Below are 16321 nucleotides of genomic sequence, written 5' to 3' on the forward strand. Positions count from 1 at the left end.
AGCCGAGGACCCCGCCCGCCCTCGGGCTGCCCGCATCTCCGCCTGAGGCTCGGCGCAAATTTACCTCCACAGCCATGTATTTTGTGCAGCTCCCGCCTCTCGAGATCATGCAGCAATAAAAAACATGCCGTTGTTTTTTTTATAACTTTCCACGAGGTCAGCAATCTGACCGGCTGCGAACGACCATTCATTTGCTCTTGCCATCAGGCTTCAAAATAGACACCCTTGCAAAGAGAGGCCCACTCATCACCCGCCATTGCTAAGAGAAAGGGTGTTAAGGGAGGTATAAGCAGTGTTCGCAGCGCCACCTAATGATATGGCGGTCTCATTGCAATAATGCCGGTCAACTCAAGACTATTGGGAATATAGGGAAGTGTTTTCTTAGAAAAGCGACTCGAGGCAGAAGGATCTTGAATTCGAGGCCAGCCTGGGCTATAAAAGATCTGCTATCTAAGTGGGAAAAGATGGTGGTAGGATACTGCTGGAAAGACGACTTGGTCGCTTTAAGTGGTTGCCATAAAAATATGAAGACCTGAGGTTGAGTATGGATTCCCAGCAGCCCGTGTAAACCCAGACAGGTGGATATCTGGGGCTCGCTGGCCGGCCTGTCTAGCCAGTCTGTGAGCTCCAGGTCTAGTAAGAGACTGTGTGGTTCACGCCTTTAATCACAGCACTCAGGAAGCAGAGTCAAAGGCAGGAGGATCTCTGTGGATTTAAGGCCACCCTGGCCTACAAGTGGGTTCCGGGACATTTTTGAGTTGTTTAATTTTAGTTAGTGTCAAGTCCAAAAGAAACAAAGGGCTAATAGGCTCGGTGCCTATTAGCAAACCAAAGTGAATGCTGGCCTCCAGGCTGACTCAGTACCTGTGTGTTCTAGCCGCTTCCACCCTGTCCCCCAACCTAAACTCTGGCTCATGTGCTTCTCATTCTTATACAACCCTGCCATTTTGGCTATGTGCTCTCTTGGCCCCCTCTTTCTTGCCTCTCTCTTTTGCCCCCCAAGCCCCCATGGCCATGTTCTGACTACTACTTTCTCTCCTTGCTCTGGACTCCTCTGTTGCCTCTGGCTATACTCGGCCTTATAACCTTCCCCTCAACCATACCTTAGAACAGCCATATCTTATATACAGTTATCTATCTATCTATCTATTTATTTATTTTGCCGTGTTTGCAGGAACTCCATGGCCCCTTGCACAGTAAATTTAGAGAATGTTGACAACTGTGTGAACATCATAGCCCCGACTCTGGAATATGATATGCTGACAACTAATTAAAAATCTTTTTGGCCGGGAAGTGGTGGCACATGCCTTTAATCCCAGCACTTGGGGGGCAGAGGCAGGCGGATTTTTGAGTTCGAGGCCAGCCTGGTCTACAGTGTGAGTTCCAGGACAGCCAGGGCTACACAGAGAAACCCTATCTCGAAAAGAAAAAAAGAAAATTATTTTTGGAGCTTAGCGTGTAGCTGCTCAGTGGTAGTGCACTTGCCCGGCATGGGGGAGGGACACCACACACACACACGCACGCACAGGCACAGCCACACGCACGCACTTTGAAAACAAAATGTGACTAGTTTTCAACTTCTGTGTGGGAGAAGCATTGTGTCTCCAGTTTGGATGGTGTGCTTGCCATTGCCGCAGTTATCTGAGCTTTATACAGCTATCCTGTCCTTTCCAGGATTCAGATGAGCTCTACTTTTTAGGATATAGTGGAATGACAGAGAGGATTCTACAGGGTGCGCTCTGTTCTTAAGGAACGATCAAATTTTAGTAGGATCATAAAACATCTCAAAGCCCATTTCAGGTTCATTGTGACCTCGCCCGCATAGGGGCTGGGTGGCAGGCCTAGTCAGCGGTAGATTGGTTTTACAGCGCCCTCTGGTGGTTTCAAGGCCCCCGCTGGTGGAGGACTCGAGTGGGAGCACCGCCCAGATTCCCCAGCCAATAGTCTGTGCTGCAGTGGTAGGCGGGAAGCACAAACCTAGCAAACCTAGCAAGCCTGCTCTGCGGTAGAGCGGCTCAGTGGCTGGCGTCACCTGAGTCCCGGGGCTCTTGGTCTCTACTGCCGAATAGTGGCGACCCGCGGCCACCACGGATCTCGAAGCTACTCGGCCACCTGCTAGGGTTGCTTCATTGACGACCAGCACCGTGTGTTTTTAGAGATACCGTTTTTATTAGCAGTAGAACGGTGACCCGCTGCCCATGGCATGAATCTCTCCATGTGGATGCTTGATCAAAGACCAAACGCCTCTCCGTGGCTGAAATTGGCGTGGGTAGACGGAGGCACCAAAGGATCATTGAAGGCAGGGGAGAGGGGCTGGAGGGGCACAGGGTTCTGGCAGAGGAAGGTCCAAGCAGTACAGCTACATGCTTCCTGTTATTTGCTAGAAGCTACTCCCTGCCCCCCCCCCCCCCTTTCTGGGATAGCCAGCCACCTTTCAGCAAGTGGGGGTTAAGAATCACCGTGAACTCCTTTAGTCACTAGCATTTTCTTGGTACTCATCGCTGTTTACAAAAGCAGTTACATTGCATTTTTGCTTGATTTATTTTATTTTATTGAGATTGAACCAGGACCTTGCGCGTGTTAGGCAGGTGCTCTTCCACAAAGCTACTTACACGTTATGTTGACCACTCAAAGTGAGCTAATGTCAGGAAGGAACTAAACTCCAAGTTGTGCTTAACTTTAATCAGTTGACATTACATTTTTATGTTGAAGTAGAAAATTCTGGAATTAATGTAATCGACTGAGATGTCAAATTAATTTTGGTTCACTGAATTTCTTTCCAACAGAACAAATACTCAGTTCAGTCACTGACAAGCTTCATACATGGACCAATTTGAGGATGTGAAAATTCTTAGGACTAAATTTAATGGACTCTAAATACAAATCAAGCGTTCTCAATGCCACAGCAGGCATGTGAAGTCAGAGGATAACTCTCAGGAGCCGCTTATCTCTCTGAAAATAAATACATATGTTAAATATTTATTTTATTTCATATGTAGAGTGCTTTGTCTGTATCACATATGTGTGTGTACCACATACATGCCTACTGCTGGAAGAGGTCAGAAGAGGACATCAGATTCTCTAGAACTGGAGTTACGGGGAGTTGTGAACCATCATGTGGGGGCTGGGAACTGAACTGGGGCCTTCTATGAGAGCAGTAAGCCCTCTTAACTGTTCAGCCATCTCTCCAGCCCCAGGTTCTCTCTTTCTATCATGTAGGTCCTACAGATCCACCTCAGACATCAAGGCTTGGCAGGGCCACTTTCACCTGCCAAGCCATCTCCATGGCCCTGAATTAAGCTGTAAACGTCTCTCAGGAATTAGTGATTCGACAAAACAAAGTGGAAAACGCAGTGGAGACAATGTGGCGGCTCACACTTGCAATGCCAGTACTTAGAAGGCCAAGGCAGGAGCATCATGAATTCAAGGTCAACCTGAGCTATATAGCCAAGTTCAAGGTTAGCTTGGGCTAAATGGTGAGATCTCACTTTTAAAAATGTAAAGTGCTTTATTAGTAATTTCCAACTGAAACACAATTTTGGTCTTAGTAAGGTATGTATGGGACGCGGGTGTAGTTAAGTTGGTCATCTGCTTGCCTAGTATGTACAAAGTCCTAGGGTTGATGCCTGGCACTGCTGTGGGGCTAGGGAGATGGTTCAGTGTGTAAGAGAGCTTTCTGTCCAAGCATGAGGACCTGATTCAGATCTCTAGCACTCACATAGCGGGAAGGAGATAGGAGAATCATGAAGGCTTGCTGGCCACCAGCCTAGGTGAAAGCTAGTGAGTTACAGGCTCAATGAGAGACCCTGTCCTAAGGGAAGGAGATGGAAAACAATAAGGAAAGACACTAGGGAGGTGGAAGGAGGAGGATCAGAAGTTCATTCAAGGTCATCTCAACTGCAAATGGAAGAACAGCCTGGGATACAGGAGAATATATAATAAAAAACTAAAAAGGAAGGGAGGAAGGGGAAGGAAGGAAGGAAGGAAGAAAGGAAGGCTGGAAGGATAGTTCAGCAGTTAAGAGCACATATTCTCTTGCAGAGGACCTGGGTTCAATTCCCAGAACCCATTTGGCAGCTTACAACCATCAGTAACTCCAGTTCCTAGGGATGGGATCCGATGCCTCTTCTGACCTCTGTGGGCTCCTGCTTGCACGTAGTGCATTTACAAACACCTAGGCGCACGCACACACATATGCATAAAATTAAATGACTGTTCTTTTAAAGTATGTTAAGCTGGGTGTGGTGGCTCATACCTTTAAACAAAGCAATCGGGAGGCAGAGACAGGTGGATGGATCTCCACTGAATTTGAGGCCAGCCTGGTTTATATAGTGAATTCTAACAAAGTGTTACGTGGTGAGACCCTGTCTCAAGAAAGGAAAACAAAAACCACATTTGATTAAAATGGATCTTACCCGTTTCTTTGCCCCTTTCTTCCAAGGTCACTACTAGAAACGGAGAATTTCACATACACCTTGCCATAGATTGCTTTTAGCTACTCTGACTCACGGGTGGCCCCTTCAGGGTCGCACCTACTCTCTGGAGCTGTCCTTTTGGCCTGGCTCTGGGTAGGTTGAGGGGGAGATACCTTCTCCGTCAGGGGGCAAGGAGCTGAGAGTGGCCATCCCCACATCTAGGAGCTCTGGAGCAGGCAGTCCACAGGGACTGTAGGCCAGACTGAAGTTAGTCTGTAAGGATAATGATGAAGCCACCTGCAACTTGAAGACCTCCTTAATTGTCAAGGAAGAGAAAGAGCTTGGAGGCTAATAGACAAACCCAGTTTCTGCAAATAAGGGTTTGGTCACAAGGACTAAGCAAGGTGCTTCACGCCCAGCTGAACTTCTGGGCAAGAGTCATGGCTAGAGAGCCCAGAAGGAAGGTAGATGGGGTTCTCACCTTTACTAAAGCCACAGCCCCTCCTAGGGTATGATCTCCCAACACCCTGTTCTCCCTTCCCACTCTCACCCCTGTGCACTTTCTGTGACTGTATGAGCTACAGCCCCATGGGCAGCCTTGTTCTTCTCCCAATTGGCAGCCCTGAGTGTAAGGCTAGCTGAAGACTCAGGTTCTGCTCAAGGTTGAAGGCAGATAAAGATTCGTGTAAGGTTCCTTGTGGTCCAGTACTGCCACCCTCCCTTAGCCCCAACACCAAGGTTATGCAAGTAGGAGTCTGCTCTGGCCAAGTTCCACCTCAGTCCCAATGCTTGATCTACTAGCTCACACACACACACACACACACACACACACACACACACACACACACACACACCAGGTTAGAGAGGTTTATTGTGCAGCTTTCAATAAAGCCAGCCTCTCACTCACAGTGTTTACCATGCAAACAGGACAAAGTGACAAAGTCCAGGCTACCTGTCCTTCTGAAGCAAGCCTTGTCACTGCTCCCACCACCCTCATCCCCCGAGAGGATTTCTCTTGGTAGACCAGGCTGGCCTGGAACTCAGAGATTGGCTTGCCTCTGTCTCTCAAGTGCTGGAATTAAAGGTGTGTGCACCGGTGCCTGGCTGTCACTGGGATTTTAAAGCACAGACTGACTTCGCATTTCCAGTGGTCACTGGTCAGTGGTCATATCCTCTTGCTGAAATTTGGTCCTTGCTTCTAGCAGAAAAAGAGGGGCTTGATGACATTGCAGGCCCAGGGGCCTCCACTTTTTTTTTTTTTTGGTTTTTTTTTTTTTTTTTTTTTTTTTTTTAGAGGCTCTTACCAAAGACAGGAACTCCTCTGAGGCAACACTTGAATAGGCGAGAAACTATAACACAAATTTTACAAAGTTTTGTCTGAAAGTCAAGCAAGGCCTGGCTTCACTCTGGTTAAATGCACACATATGCATACATGTCCACACCTTCTATTGTGTACCAAATCCCATGCTATCTTTAAATTAAAAAAAAAAAAAACTTTAAATATTTGCTTCTGGAACTGTAATGGCTCAGTGGGTAAAGGTATTTGCTACCAAACCAGATGACCTAAGTTTGTTTCCCTTGGTCTGCATGGTGGAAGGACAAACTGAGTCCCACAAGCTGTCCTGACCTTTATGCATGTGCTATGTATGGCATTTATGCACCTTCTGTAAGTAAAATGTAAAAACAAAGAAATAAACAAATTACTTAATACCTGCTTCTGCTTCTCAGTTACGCATTTTCCAGTCCCAGCCATGAGGCTGTGAAAAGATTGTCTGGGCCTGGAGGATTTTAAGGGGTGTTTCTTTTGCTCAGATTCCTCCCTCTCTGGGGTCCTGTGAGGATGGTGTTAGAGAAGAAAAGAAAGACCCATTCTGCTTCTCTCAGATACAGTGAGGCACTGTCTGGTTTATTAGATGTAAGGAACCAGCATTCAAGTCAAAAGCAGGAGACCCGCCATCACATTACAGGTTAGAGCCCCAGGGGCATGGCTGGGCAGTTCCTCACACTGGGCTCCCAGGGAAGGGACCCCTGGCATCCTTCAGGTCTCTAGCCTTCCCTCAGGCCACTCCAACCTCCATCCATGTCTTTCTAGCGTCCCCTGGAAGGGCCCTACATGACCATTCTTGGTGAAACCCACGTCTTTCTGTCTGCTGGGAACCGCAGGCCACTGTTTGCGGCACCTGTTTTACCAGCTGGGATGCAGAAGCCAGACTCAGTACAAAGACCTTTACAACCAGCGGTGAGACTGCAGTTGGCAATTAGAACCACAACAACCGATGTGAACGGTGTGTAAATCACACTTTAGACCAGAAAGAGGAAAGTGCAGTGGGCACGGAGCTCCAAGTGAGGGCTGGAGAAGAATCGCACAGATCCGAGTAGAAGGCGTGTCCTCCCTCACCTAGGAAACGACAACGTTGATTTCAATGTGCACTTTCCTAAGTTTTAACATAGGTAACAGATACAAAAGATTTTCAGCCCTTGTAACTTCTGTCTTAGACAAATTCCCAACCTAAATTTCTAGCCCCTTTCCTTGATGAAATAATAAAACTCCAACTGATGATTACACAGGATTGCATAGGTCAATATTGTAACAAAAATATAGCAGCTTGAAATATACCACTCTCCCCATTTAAAAATCAAGTCAAATTGATAATTCAAAGGTTTTTTTTTTTTTTTTTTTTTTTGAGACAGGTCTCATGTAGCCCCAGCTAACTTCCAATTTACATTGCAGCTGAGGGTGGATTTGAACTTCTGATTCTCCTATCTCTACTTCCAAAGCACTGGGGTTAGAAGCATATGCACTTCATCTGGTTTATACAATGATGGTGCTCAAACTAGCACGATAGGTTAGCCCTCTATTAACTGAACTACACCCTGGCCTGGAGTTCATTCTTGAATAAAAGATGCTAGTTGGGGCCATTTCTATGGTACAACCTTGCATTATTAAAATGTCTGCTCCCACCTCATGCCAGGAAGACACTATCACTTTCTACTTCACAGTTTTTTTCTTGAGACTGAGAGGGAGTAGGACCAGGCTGTGGATCACCAATAGGAAATTGAGGCACAGAGCAGGGAGGCTCTTCTCCCTTGGTATCATCACAGAAAGAGTTGAAATCATGACTCCACGGTATGGGGCTCCTCACAGGGAGCTAAGCAAAACGCGGCACAATTGGGTATCTGCAGGGTGTCTCACAGATGAATGTATGGATTTATCCAGTTCTCTCTGAAAGTGCTTTCCCCACATCAGGGAACCAGTAATAGCCTTTGTCCTTCCAAAGGCTGATTTCTCCAGGGGCAGGCAGGGACAAGAGAGGTAGCCCCCAGTTGCCTCGGCATGAGTAGATATCCTGGCAGGCTCTGTGGGAGATATTTATGTGGCTCACAGACTCAGGAGGAAGATTCCAGAACCTCCAGGATACCTGGGCTAGGACCTGAGATTTAGTACAAGTTGGGGGGCTGAGCACCCAATACCCTGGCTTCCCTCTCCTTGGTGCTATAGGCAGCTCCCAGCAGACTTTTCCACAAAGGATTTGGCACAGTAACCAGTGTCAACATAAGAAAAAACAGTGGCCCCCTTTTCTCATAGCATGCAAGGCGCTTTTGGTCCTGGCCCTGTAACACACAAGCCATCTTGGCTCTGGCCTGACAGGCTTCCTCACGGTAACAGTCAGGTCTTTATTTTGGCTTGTTCTGGGAGCCAAGATCCCAGGAAACCTAAGGGGATCTCTTCCCAGAATGACAGGGAGAAGGAATTGGCCCTTCTATTTCTCAAAACTACCACAATCAGCATTCTGAGTAAGCTAATTATTTGTAGCTGGTCCATCCTACACAGTGTGAGACGGCCACTAATTGCTTTCACACAAGTTTCCAGTGTTGCCCCGAGGTGCAGCGTGGCTCCTGGTGGAAAGCCACTGGGTTGGCAGCCCTTCAGCCATGGGAAACAAGCCCAGAGACTGAGTGACATGTCTGCAAAGCCGCTACAGAGGCTCCTTGGCTCAGAGAAATGAAGGCACAGAGAGACAAGATCAACCCACCATGGCCACAGAGTAAAGGAACACTAAGTGTGGAGCAGGTCCCACAGGCCTTGTTGTCGAGCTGGTAACAGTGAAGTGGCAGCCCCCAAGCAGGGGCGTCTTCATAGTCAGCCAGTCACCATCTGCTGAGGTAACACTGTGACATGGAGACTCACTGAGAAGGGCCAGAGCCCAGTGTGCAGTTTAGGGCCAGTCCAGGGGTCCAGCCTTCATCTTGTGTCCTCTGGGGGGTCAGGTGGCATGTGGATAACTCCATCCTGGGCTCTAGCTCCACTTCCACGGTCTTCATAGTCTCCATTGGGAAATACAGGTGTCAGTGCAAGCTCCTCTTCTGAGACCTGGAGGTGTTCTGGAACATTTGAGGATGAAAAGATCATGTTTGTGAGTCAATATCTAAGCATTTAAAGGGAAGAAGGTAGCCCAAGATCTACTTCTAAAGCCAAAAACAAAAGGGCCCATTGGATGGCTTAGCAGGTAAAACCCTGATTTTGGTTCCCAGGACCCACATGGTAAGAAGGAGAGAACCAACTCCCTCAAGGTGTGCTCTGATCTATAGTGTGCATACATCAGAGATTCAAGAAGCCAAACAAAATACAGATCTAAAATCATATTTAAAAAAAAAAAACATGGCACATGCCCTTTGACCCAGCAAGCCCACTTTTAGGTGTTTTTGCAAAGACATATTTAGGAGTGAGCTCATGACCAGTCTAAGGATGAAGCCAGCTCAAGATGATCTAGCAGAGAGAAGGAAAAGTCCCAGGTCCTCAAGGGTGTCTGTGAGCTCCTGGGTTTATGCTGGCCAACTCTAAAGTCAACTCCGCTATTTTTATGGGAGATAGTGAGTTTCCTTACAGCTTATAGTGAGTGGCCTAGTCTTGGCTTCCTCGCCTGCAGCTGGAGGGCAGCAACTGATCCTCAGGCCGCATTCAGAGAAGGCAGAGGCAAACAATCTATGGTTCTTATATACGTGGGGGTTCTGCATTAAGAATGGGTTTAGGTCTGGGTGGTGGCGGTGCATGCCTTTAATCCCAGCGCTTGGGAGACAGAGGCAGGCAGGTCTCTAAGTTCAAGAGAGAGTTTTAGGATAGCCAAGGCCACACAAAGAAACACTGTCTTGAAAAACAAAGTAAAACAAACAAACAAACAAACAAACAAAAAATGAATGGGCTTGGGATGTAGCTAAGTTGGTAGAGCGCTTAACTAGCATGCGTAAGTCCTAGGTTCTGTTCCCAGCACCACATGAACTAGGTATGACGGTGCCTGGCCTGTAATCCCAGTACTTGGGAGATGAAGGCAAGATCAAGGTCGTACTTGGAAACTTTGTGAGTTCGAGGCCAACCTAGAATATATGAAACCCTATCTCAAAAACAAAATAACATGTATAAAAGTGTCAAGGAATAGATAAAAGACAGTTCTAAAAACAAAACCCAATAAAATGTTGGTGTGCTTATAGCTTAGAATGAGGTTGTAGGTCCGTCTCCCAGAATCACATACACAAAAAAGAGGTGTTTTATTTTGTGAAAAATAAATAAAGACACTGTTTAAAATTCTATAGAAACACACACACACACACACACGCACAGGTAAAATTAGGGAACCCAGTACACAGTATGTATCTCGCATTAACGTGTATATCCTGGTTGTAATCTTGCACTATAGCTTTGATTTTTACTGTAGCTTTTTGGGGGAAGTTGGACAAAGTATACACTGATCTCTCTATGCTGCTTTAAATTACATGTTCATCTACAGTTATCTTTTAAAAGATGCTGACACAATGATTTCTTTAGGAAGATAGTCATGATCTGTGACCGCTGAAGAAAATATTCCAAAATAACATATATGTATATACATGAGTATATCTCATATTTATCATGTTTGTTACAAATGTGGGTACAGTCACCTCTTTGTATCCATGAGTTCTTAATTCAGATTCAATAAAGCTTAGATCAAATACATTTGAAAAAAGATTGCTTGTACTAAAGAAGAGAGATATTTTCCTTGTCATTATTCCCCAGTAATACAGTATAATGGAGGTTGGAGAGAGGCCCAGCAGTTAAAAGTATTTGCTACCATTGCAGAGGATTGGGTTCAGTTCCCAGTACCCACATGGTGGCTGGCCCACAACCATCAATAACTAGAGTTCCAGGAGATCTGATGCCCTCTTTTGGTCTCCATGGGTACTGCATACACACAGTGCACACACATACATGGAGGCAAACACTTATACTCATAAATATAAAAATAAATACTCTTAGGGCTGGAGAGATGGCTCAGTGGTTAAGAGCACTGTCTGCTCTTCCAGAGGACCTGAGTTCAATTGCTAGCATCCAGATGGCGGCTCACAACTGTCTGCAACTCCAGTTCCAGGGGATCTAACACTCTCACACATTCAGCAAAAAAAAAAAAAAAACCCCAAAAAACAAAAAACAAAAAAAAACCAACAACAACAACAACAAAAAACCCCACAAATTTAAATACATTAAAATTTAAATCATTTTAAATTGAAATAAAATTAAAAATCTAAATACATTATAACAAGTACTCTCGTGGTGTTTACATTGTACTTGGGTTGTTAATTCAGAGCTGACTACAATGTACAGAAGGATGTACATAGGTTACACATACTGTGGGCTTTTTTTTTCTTGTGTGGTATGTGCATGTGTGCATGTCTTTGCACGTATGTGAGTGCACTTGTGTGGGTGCCGCTGTGTGTGTGTGTGTTGTGTGTGTGTTGATGTCAAGGTTGATAACTTTGCTTGTCCACCTTATACATTGAGACCGGGTCTCTCTATCAAACCCAGAGCTTGAAGGGATGGCTGGTCTTGCTAGTTTGCCTGCTATGTGGTTCCTCTGTTTTCTCTCTCTGAAGGATTAATAAACAGGCTGTCACACTCTCTTGGCATTTAGGGGGTTTCTGGGGATCCAAATTCTAACCTCAGATTTGCCTGGAAATTGCTTCTCCTTTCACAATATGGATTCTGAGAATTGAACTCAGGTCTTCAGTCTTGCGGCAAGCACCTTTACCCACTGAGCCAGCCTACCAGCCCAGTGTATGTTCTTTTAAGCCCTTGTTTGTATCAGTTTATTAGGCAGTGGAAGAAGGCTCCTAGATCAGTGGATGGTCAGTTTTAAATAAGGGACACAATAAAAGCTTATTTTACACCTCTGTTCCTCATTTGTCCCCTCTTCCTTACCTCCATTCACCAGCAAGATGGAAACCATACTTACTAAGCTCACTGCCTTTGTGGGTGCAAGTAACCCAACAGTCCTCCAGGGGCTGCTGTGGTCCCCTCTAACTGAGATCCACCTCTGATCACTGTGTCTCCGTAGGCTGCCATCTCTCTGCTTGTGTCTTAGACCCTGCACCTTCGAAGGGCATTCTGCCCCATGTGGCCCTGCTCACCACTCCAAGGCCTTCCCTTTCTATCTTCACCTCAGCCCTGAGCTCCCTTGAGGGCTCTTCATTTTCTGAGAATGATATCTGCTGGAAACTTTCACTCAGGATACTTTCTGAGCCCCCATGTCTGTCTTTGGGAAGTCCTGTATCCCAGCTCAAATGCTACTAGCTACTTAACATTCTATGGCTCCTCAGAGAACACTGGCCTGCCCCCACCCTGTGCATGTGGAATTCCTGTACTACAGTTGTCTTCATGGTTTCACCAGGCTGGAGAACTACTAGGGCAGGCACTCTGTCTGACCCAGCTTGGGCCCTGTTTGACAGGACAGGCACCCTGAATGCTTATGCTAGTCTCAGCTTGGAGACAGGGTTCCAAGGATGTGCATCTGATGTCTTTAAGGTCCCTGAATTCACTCAGGATCCAGGCAGCCAAGGTGCTTACCTTGAACTGGACCTTGAGAGGAGGTGACACTTCGGTTCTTCCTCTGCCTCCGAGGACCCCAGGAAAAGCAAGTCAGTAGGCCAGGAAGGCCTGGTCTTTCCCAAGCACCTTCTGCTAGAAAGAGAGAGACCAAATAAATCCCCAAGGCAGAGGTCAGCCAGTGCCTGCTTTACAAACCAAGAGACTTCCTTCAGCAATCCCCGAGTCTTGACTTTCTACTGCCCTGGTTTCATCTGTCTGGTTATCTCACTTCAGCCTTGCAAATTTCTCTGTTATGTGCACATGCTGAGGGAACCATCGAAGCACAATCACATACCACTAAAGAAAATATTCACAGGGCTGTAATATCATTCTGTTTTAGTTCACACTCCTTCCTTGCTTCCCTACCTCACCTCTTCATTTCTTTATTCATCCATTCGTTCATTTGCTTTTGAGACAGGGTCTCACTATGTACCCTAGGATGGCCTTGAACTGTCCATCCTCCTGCCTCAACCTCCTGACTTGCTTCAAACTATTTCTGAACACACACACACACACACACACACACAGAGAGAGAGAGAGAGAGAGAGAGAGAGAGAGAGAGAGAGAGAGAGAGAGAGAGAGAGAGAGAGGACTCATTTTGTAGCCCTGGCTGGCCTGGAACTCACTATGTAGATCAGGCTGGCCTCTGTGTATCAAGTACTGGGATTAAATGGGTTACCTTTGTTTCCTTGCAGCCAAAGCTGCAACAAGAAGTTATAGTTAAAAAAAAAAAAAAGAAGTTATAGTTTATAATTCATGACCTTGAATTAGTAAAACTTAGTAGTAAAAGTTTTTGTTTTTTTCTCAGAGTGCTTTATAAAAGTAGGCAAATGTTTAATATACTAGAGGATGATGCCATTTTCCAGAGTGGTAGGGGATATTTCATAGCAAGGATTTGGCCATCCATCTTGGGTGCCAGGATATAAGAGCTAAGAGAGGAAGGCTTAAAGAATGTTCTAGGCACTAGCTCAGTAGTCTGGGGAGAATTTGTGTGAATTACCTTCTTTCCCCTCAAGGCCAGGTGAGGAAGCCGATGATCCGATATTATCAGAACAGGAATGCACATGGGTACTTATTTGCCTAATCTTTCAGGCTCCTGGAGGTTGTTCAGCCTCCACAAAAGAGAGGTTGGCAGGAGGGTAGGGGAGCCTCCAGCAAGAAATACTTTTGCCGAGCTGGCAGGTCCAAGTGTGACATTTATAATATTAGATAATGTCTGGTGTGAAAGGTCTGACATCTCCCAGTGGCTGGCTAATGACCAATAGCAGATGCCCCGGAACAAACACCTCATACAGCCACGCTTTAGCTCCAAAGCTTACTATGGTCAAAGGTCAAAGGGAAGTGAGTTGAGCAGTGGAAAGATCTCCCAGTGTCTGACAAGGCTCCACTTAGGGCTCTCTTTTTAATCCTAGTACCTTGCAGAGTTCCTGCAAAACATGTTGCCTTGGGACGTCTGACCCTTCGGTGATGGAGCAGTCTCAGACTAGGAGATGCTCTCACACCCGCCTCTCTACACTTTAGGATAGAGTGTGGAAGGAAAATGTGGCCCCACACCTGGCGGAAGCAGCCAGCGATGATCAGTGGTTACCAGGAATAACTGAGGTCGTCATGATCTGGGTCCCTCACACCCTTCCGGACACCAAGTCCTTGGCACCTATATTCTGTATCTTTGCCAGGAACTTCGATTGCCTTCCTCCCTTCCACACCGAGCCTCCAGTATAGCTCCCCGTCTCCTAAATTTCTCGTGACAGCTCTGCCTGCACTTGTTCTAAAGTTATAGTCACCTTGCCCCCACAGCCTCAGTTCTCCACCATCCCCCACGCACACCACCCAAACTTTTGCATCTTCTCCTCCTGTCCCCAGTCTCCAGCTCCCACATATTGTTGTTTAGAGCAGTTCAACCCTACTTCTTACCCACTTCCTCACCAGTTGTTCCCTCAAATCCTTGCCGGTCCCCACCTCCACCCCCCCCCCCCCCGCCCCGATCTCATGTGCACTCGGGATCTGGCCTGACAGACTCAATTCCTTGTCCAGGGCATGTCCACCCTAGGCTGAGAGGCCTTGTGCTGGGGACCTCCCAGCATCAGGTCTCAGTTTACCTCGGTGCACAACAGAGTTGGGTGGCCTAAAGGGGTTCAACCGGTCTACAGGGATTGGAGGCTTCCCCAGACGCCTTCACCGGTGTCCAGCCTGACCGTGCGCAGCCTCACCTGGTCGTCCCAGTCCCGCAGCTTTCAGGGCCCTGCAGGCCGCCTCCTGGACCGCCAGGCTGGAGGCCGGGCAGCCGGGACGGAAGGCTGCAGCCTGCACCGGGCCCCCGACCTGGCGGCCGAACACAGTGCGCAGCAGCGTCTCCAGTAGTTGCAGTCCCGGCGCCCCCGCGTCCTCCGCCCCCACGTCGGCTACCAGAACCCCGACCAGCGCGGCGCCCTCCCGCCTCCGGCCGCGCACGTCCCGCAGCATCTCCCGCAGGCGGCGCCGCGGCTCCCGGGAGGTCAGCGATCCGGCGCGGCACAGCACGAAGACGAGCGGCGAGCGGATGGCGCGCTCCGCCTTCGTCCCCGGAGCCCCGCTCGGCTCGCTGGCCGCCGCCGTGTCCGCGCTCTCGGTCTCTGAGCAGCCCGGCTTGCCCGGCGCGGGCTCCGGAGGGAACACGGCACGGGCGAAGTCCCGCAGCAGCGCGCGGCTCTGCTCGCGCTCCCACAGCTCGCCCACCAGCAGCACCTGCCCGCGGCCGCCCGCCGCCTCCACCAGCGCCTGGAAGGGCGGCTCCGCCGGGCTCGCCGGCTGCAGGGCCAGCGCCTCCAGCTCGCTCTCCATGCTGGCCGCCGCCTCCTGCGCCGAGCTGGGAGCTCCGCCGCCGCCTCTGCCGACACGCCCCCGAGGGCCGAGCCGCCCGGACCCCCTGCCCGCCAACAGCGCCCTGAGCGCTCTTGTCCCGCCAAACTGAATACACCATTCACTCACTCATTCATTTAGATACCCAATAACACACCCAATAGATAACTTAACGAACATCTAGGACATTTAGAAAGTATAGGCTCTTAGGGGAGCTGAGGATGAATGGACATTAACCTGACAAACGTACCCTCTCAGGGTAAGATGGTTTTGAATCCCGGAGAAGATTGATTTATTTATTTAAACGTTTTATTTATTTTATGTGTATGGATGTTTTGCTTAAATGCATCTGCACTAGTAACAGCGTCTGATCTCCTGGAACTGGAGTTGTGGATGGTTGAGTTATGATCAACTACAGGGGTGCTGGGAACCCAATCTACGTCCTCTGCAAAAGCAGTAAGTGCTCTTAGTCGGTGAACCATCTCCCTCCAGTCTCAGATTTTTTTTTCTTCCTCTTGAGACACAATCTCACCATCCTAGCCTAGAATCTGGAGATCCTTTGGTCTCAGTTTAGGATTACAGTCTGTACCACCATTCCTAGCTTCTGGAGCTATTTTAAAGAAGTCCTACAGGGCTTGGGGTCAGGGCCTGCTTTTCCAGTGGTGTAAGCTTTGGAGCCGAGATGGAGCAGAAGAGTGGGTGAGAACCAGAAAGAGAGAAAGAGAGAGAGAGAGAGAGAGAGAGAGAGAGAGAGAGAGAGAGAGAGAGAAACATGACATTCTAGTTTCATTTCTGTCGCTGTGATAAAAATACCTCAACCTCAAACAATTTAGGGACGAGAAGAAAGGGTTTATTTTAGCTCACAGTTCTTGGTTGCAGCCTGCCACTGCAGAAAAGTCACAGAGGCAGGAGCTAGCCACAACACACCCATACCCATGGGTGAAGAGATATGAATACTTTTGTACAATCACACCAACAAATGGTGTCACCCACTTTCAGGCTGGGTCTTCCCATATCAATTAAAGCAAACAAGATAATCCTAGCCATCCCCAAACTTGCTCGAAGGGCAACCTGACCTAGACAGTCCTTTGAGATTCGTTCCCAGGTAAGTCTAGGTTGTGTTCCATTGACAATTAGAATTGTCAGTTGTGGTGGTGCACGCTGGTGGAATTTG

The 16321-nt window shown here is 47.8% G+C and overlaps 1 protein-coding gene across 3 annotated transcripts; it reads right to left on the reverse strand.

The window, feature by feature from the left end:
* Positions 1-6290: 6290 nt before the first annotated feature.
* On the reverse strand, positions 6291-15193 carry C17H2orf72 (chromosome 17 C2orf72 homolog). Of its 3 annotated transcripts, XM_076914872.1 has the most exons (4): positions 14520-15191; positions 12289-12402; positions 8605-8798; positions 6291-6813 (listed from the first exon to the last, which is right to left on the reverse strand). In XM_076914872.1, the coding sequence occupies exons 1-3, from the start codon at positions 15127-15129 to the stop codon at positions 8659-8661; spliced, it is 864 nt and encodes a 287-aa protein (XP_076770987.1). In that variant the 5' UTR covers positions 15130-15191; the 3' UTR covers positions 6291-6813; positions 8605-8658. The 3 variants fall into 3 exon arrangements, with proteins under 3 accessions (XP_076770987.1, XP_034377668.1, XP_034377669.1); XM_034521777.2 differs by having other exon boundaries at positions 6291-8798; positions 14520-15193; XM_034521778.2 differs by having other exon boundaries at positions 6291-8798; positions 12289-12399; positions 14520-15192.
* Between the last annotated feature and the right edge of the window lie 1128 nt (positions 15194-16321).

The sequence above is a fragment of the Arvicanthis niloticus genome, chromosome 17, assembly GCF_011762505.2.
Source record: "Arvicanthis niloticus isolate mArvNil1 chromosome 17, mArvNil1.pat.X, whole genome shotgun sequence".
Classification (NCBI taxonomy): Eukaryota; Metazoa; Chordata; class Mammalia; order Rodentia; family Muridae; genus Arvicanthis; species Arvicanthis niloticus.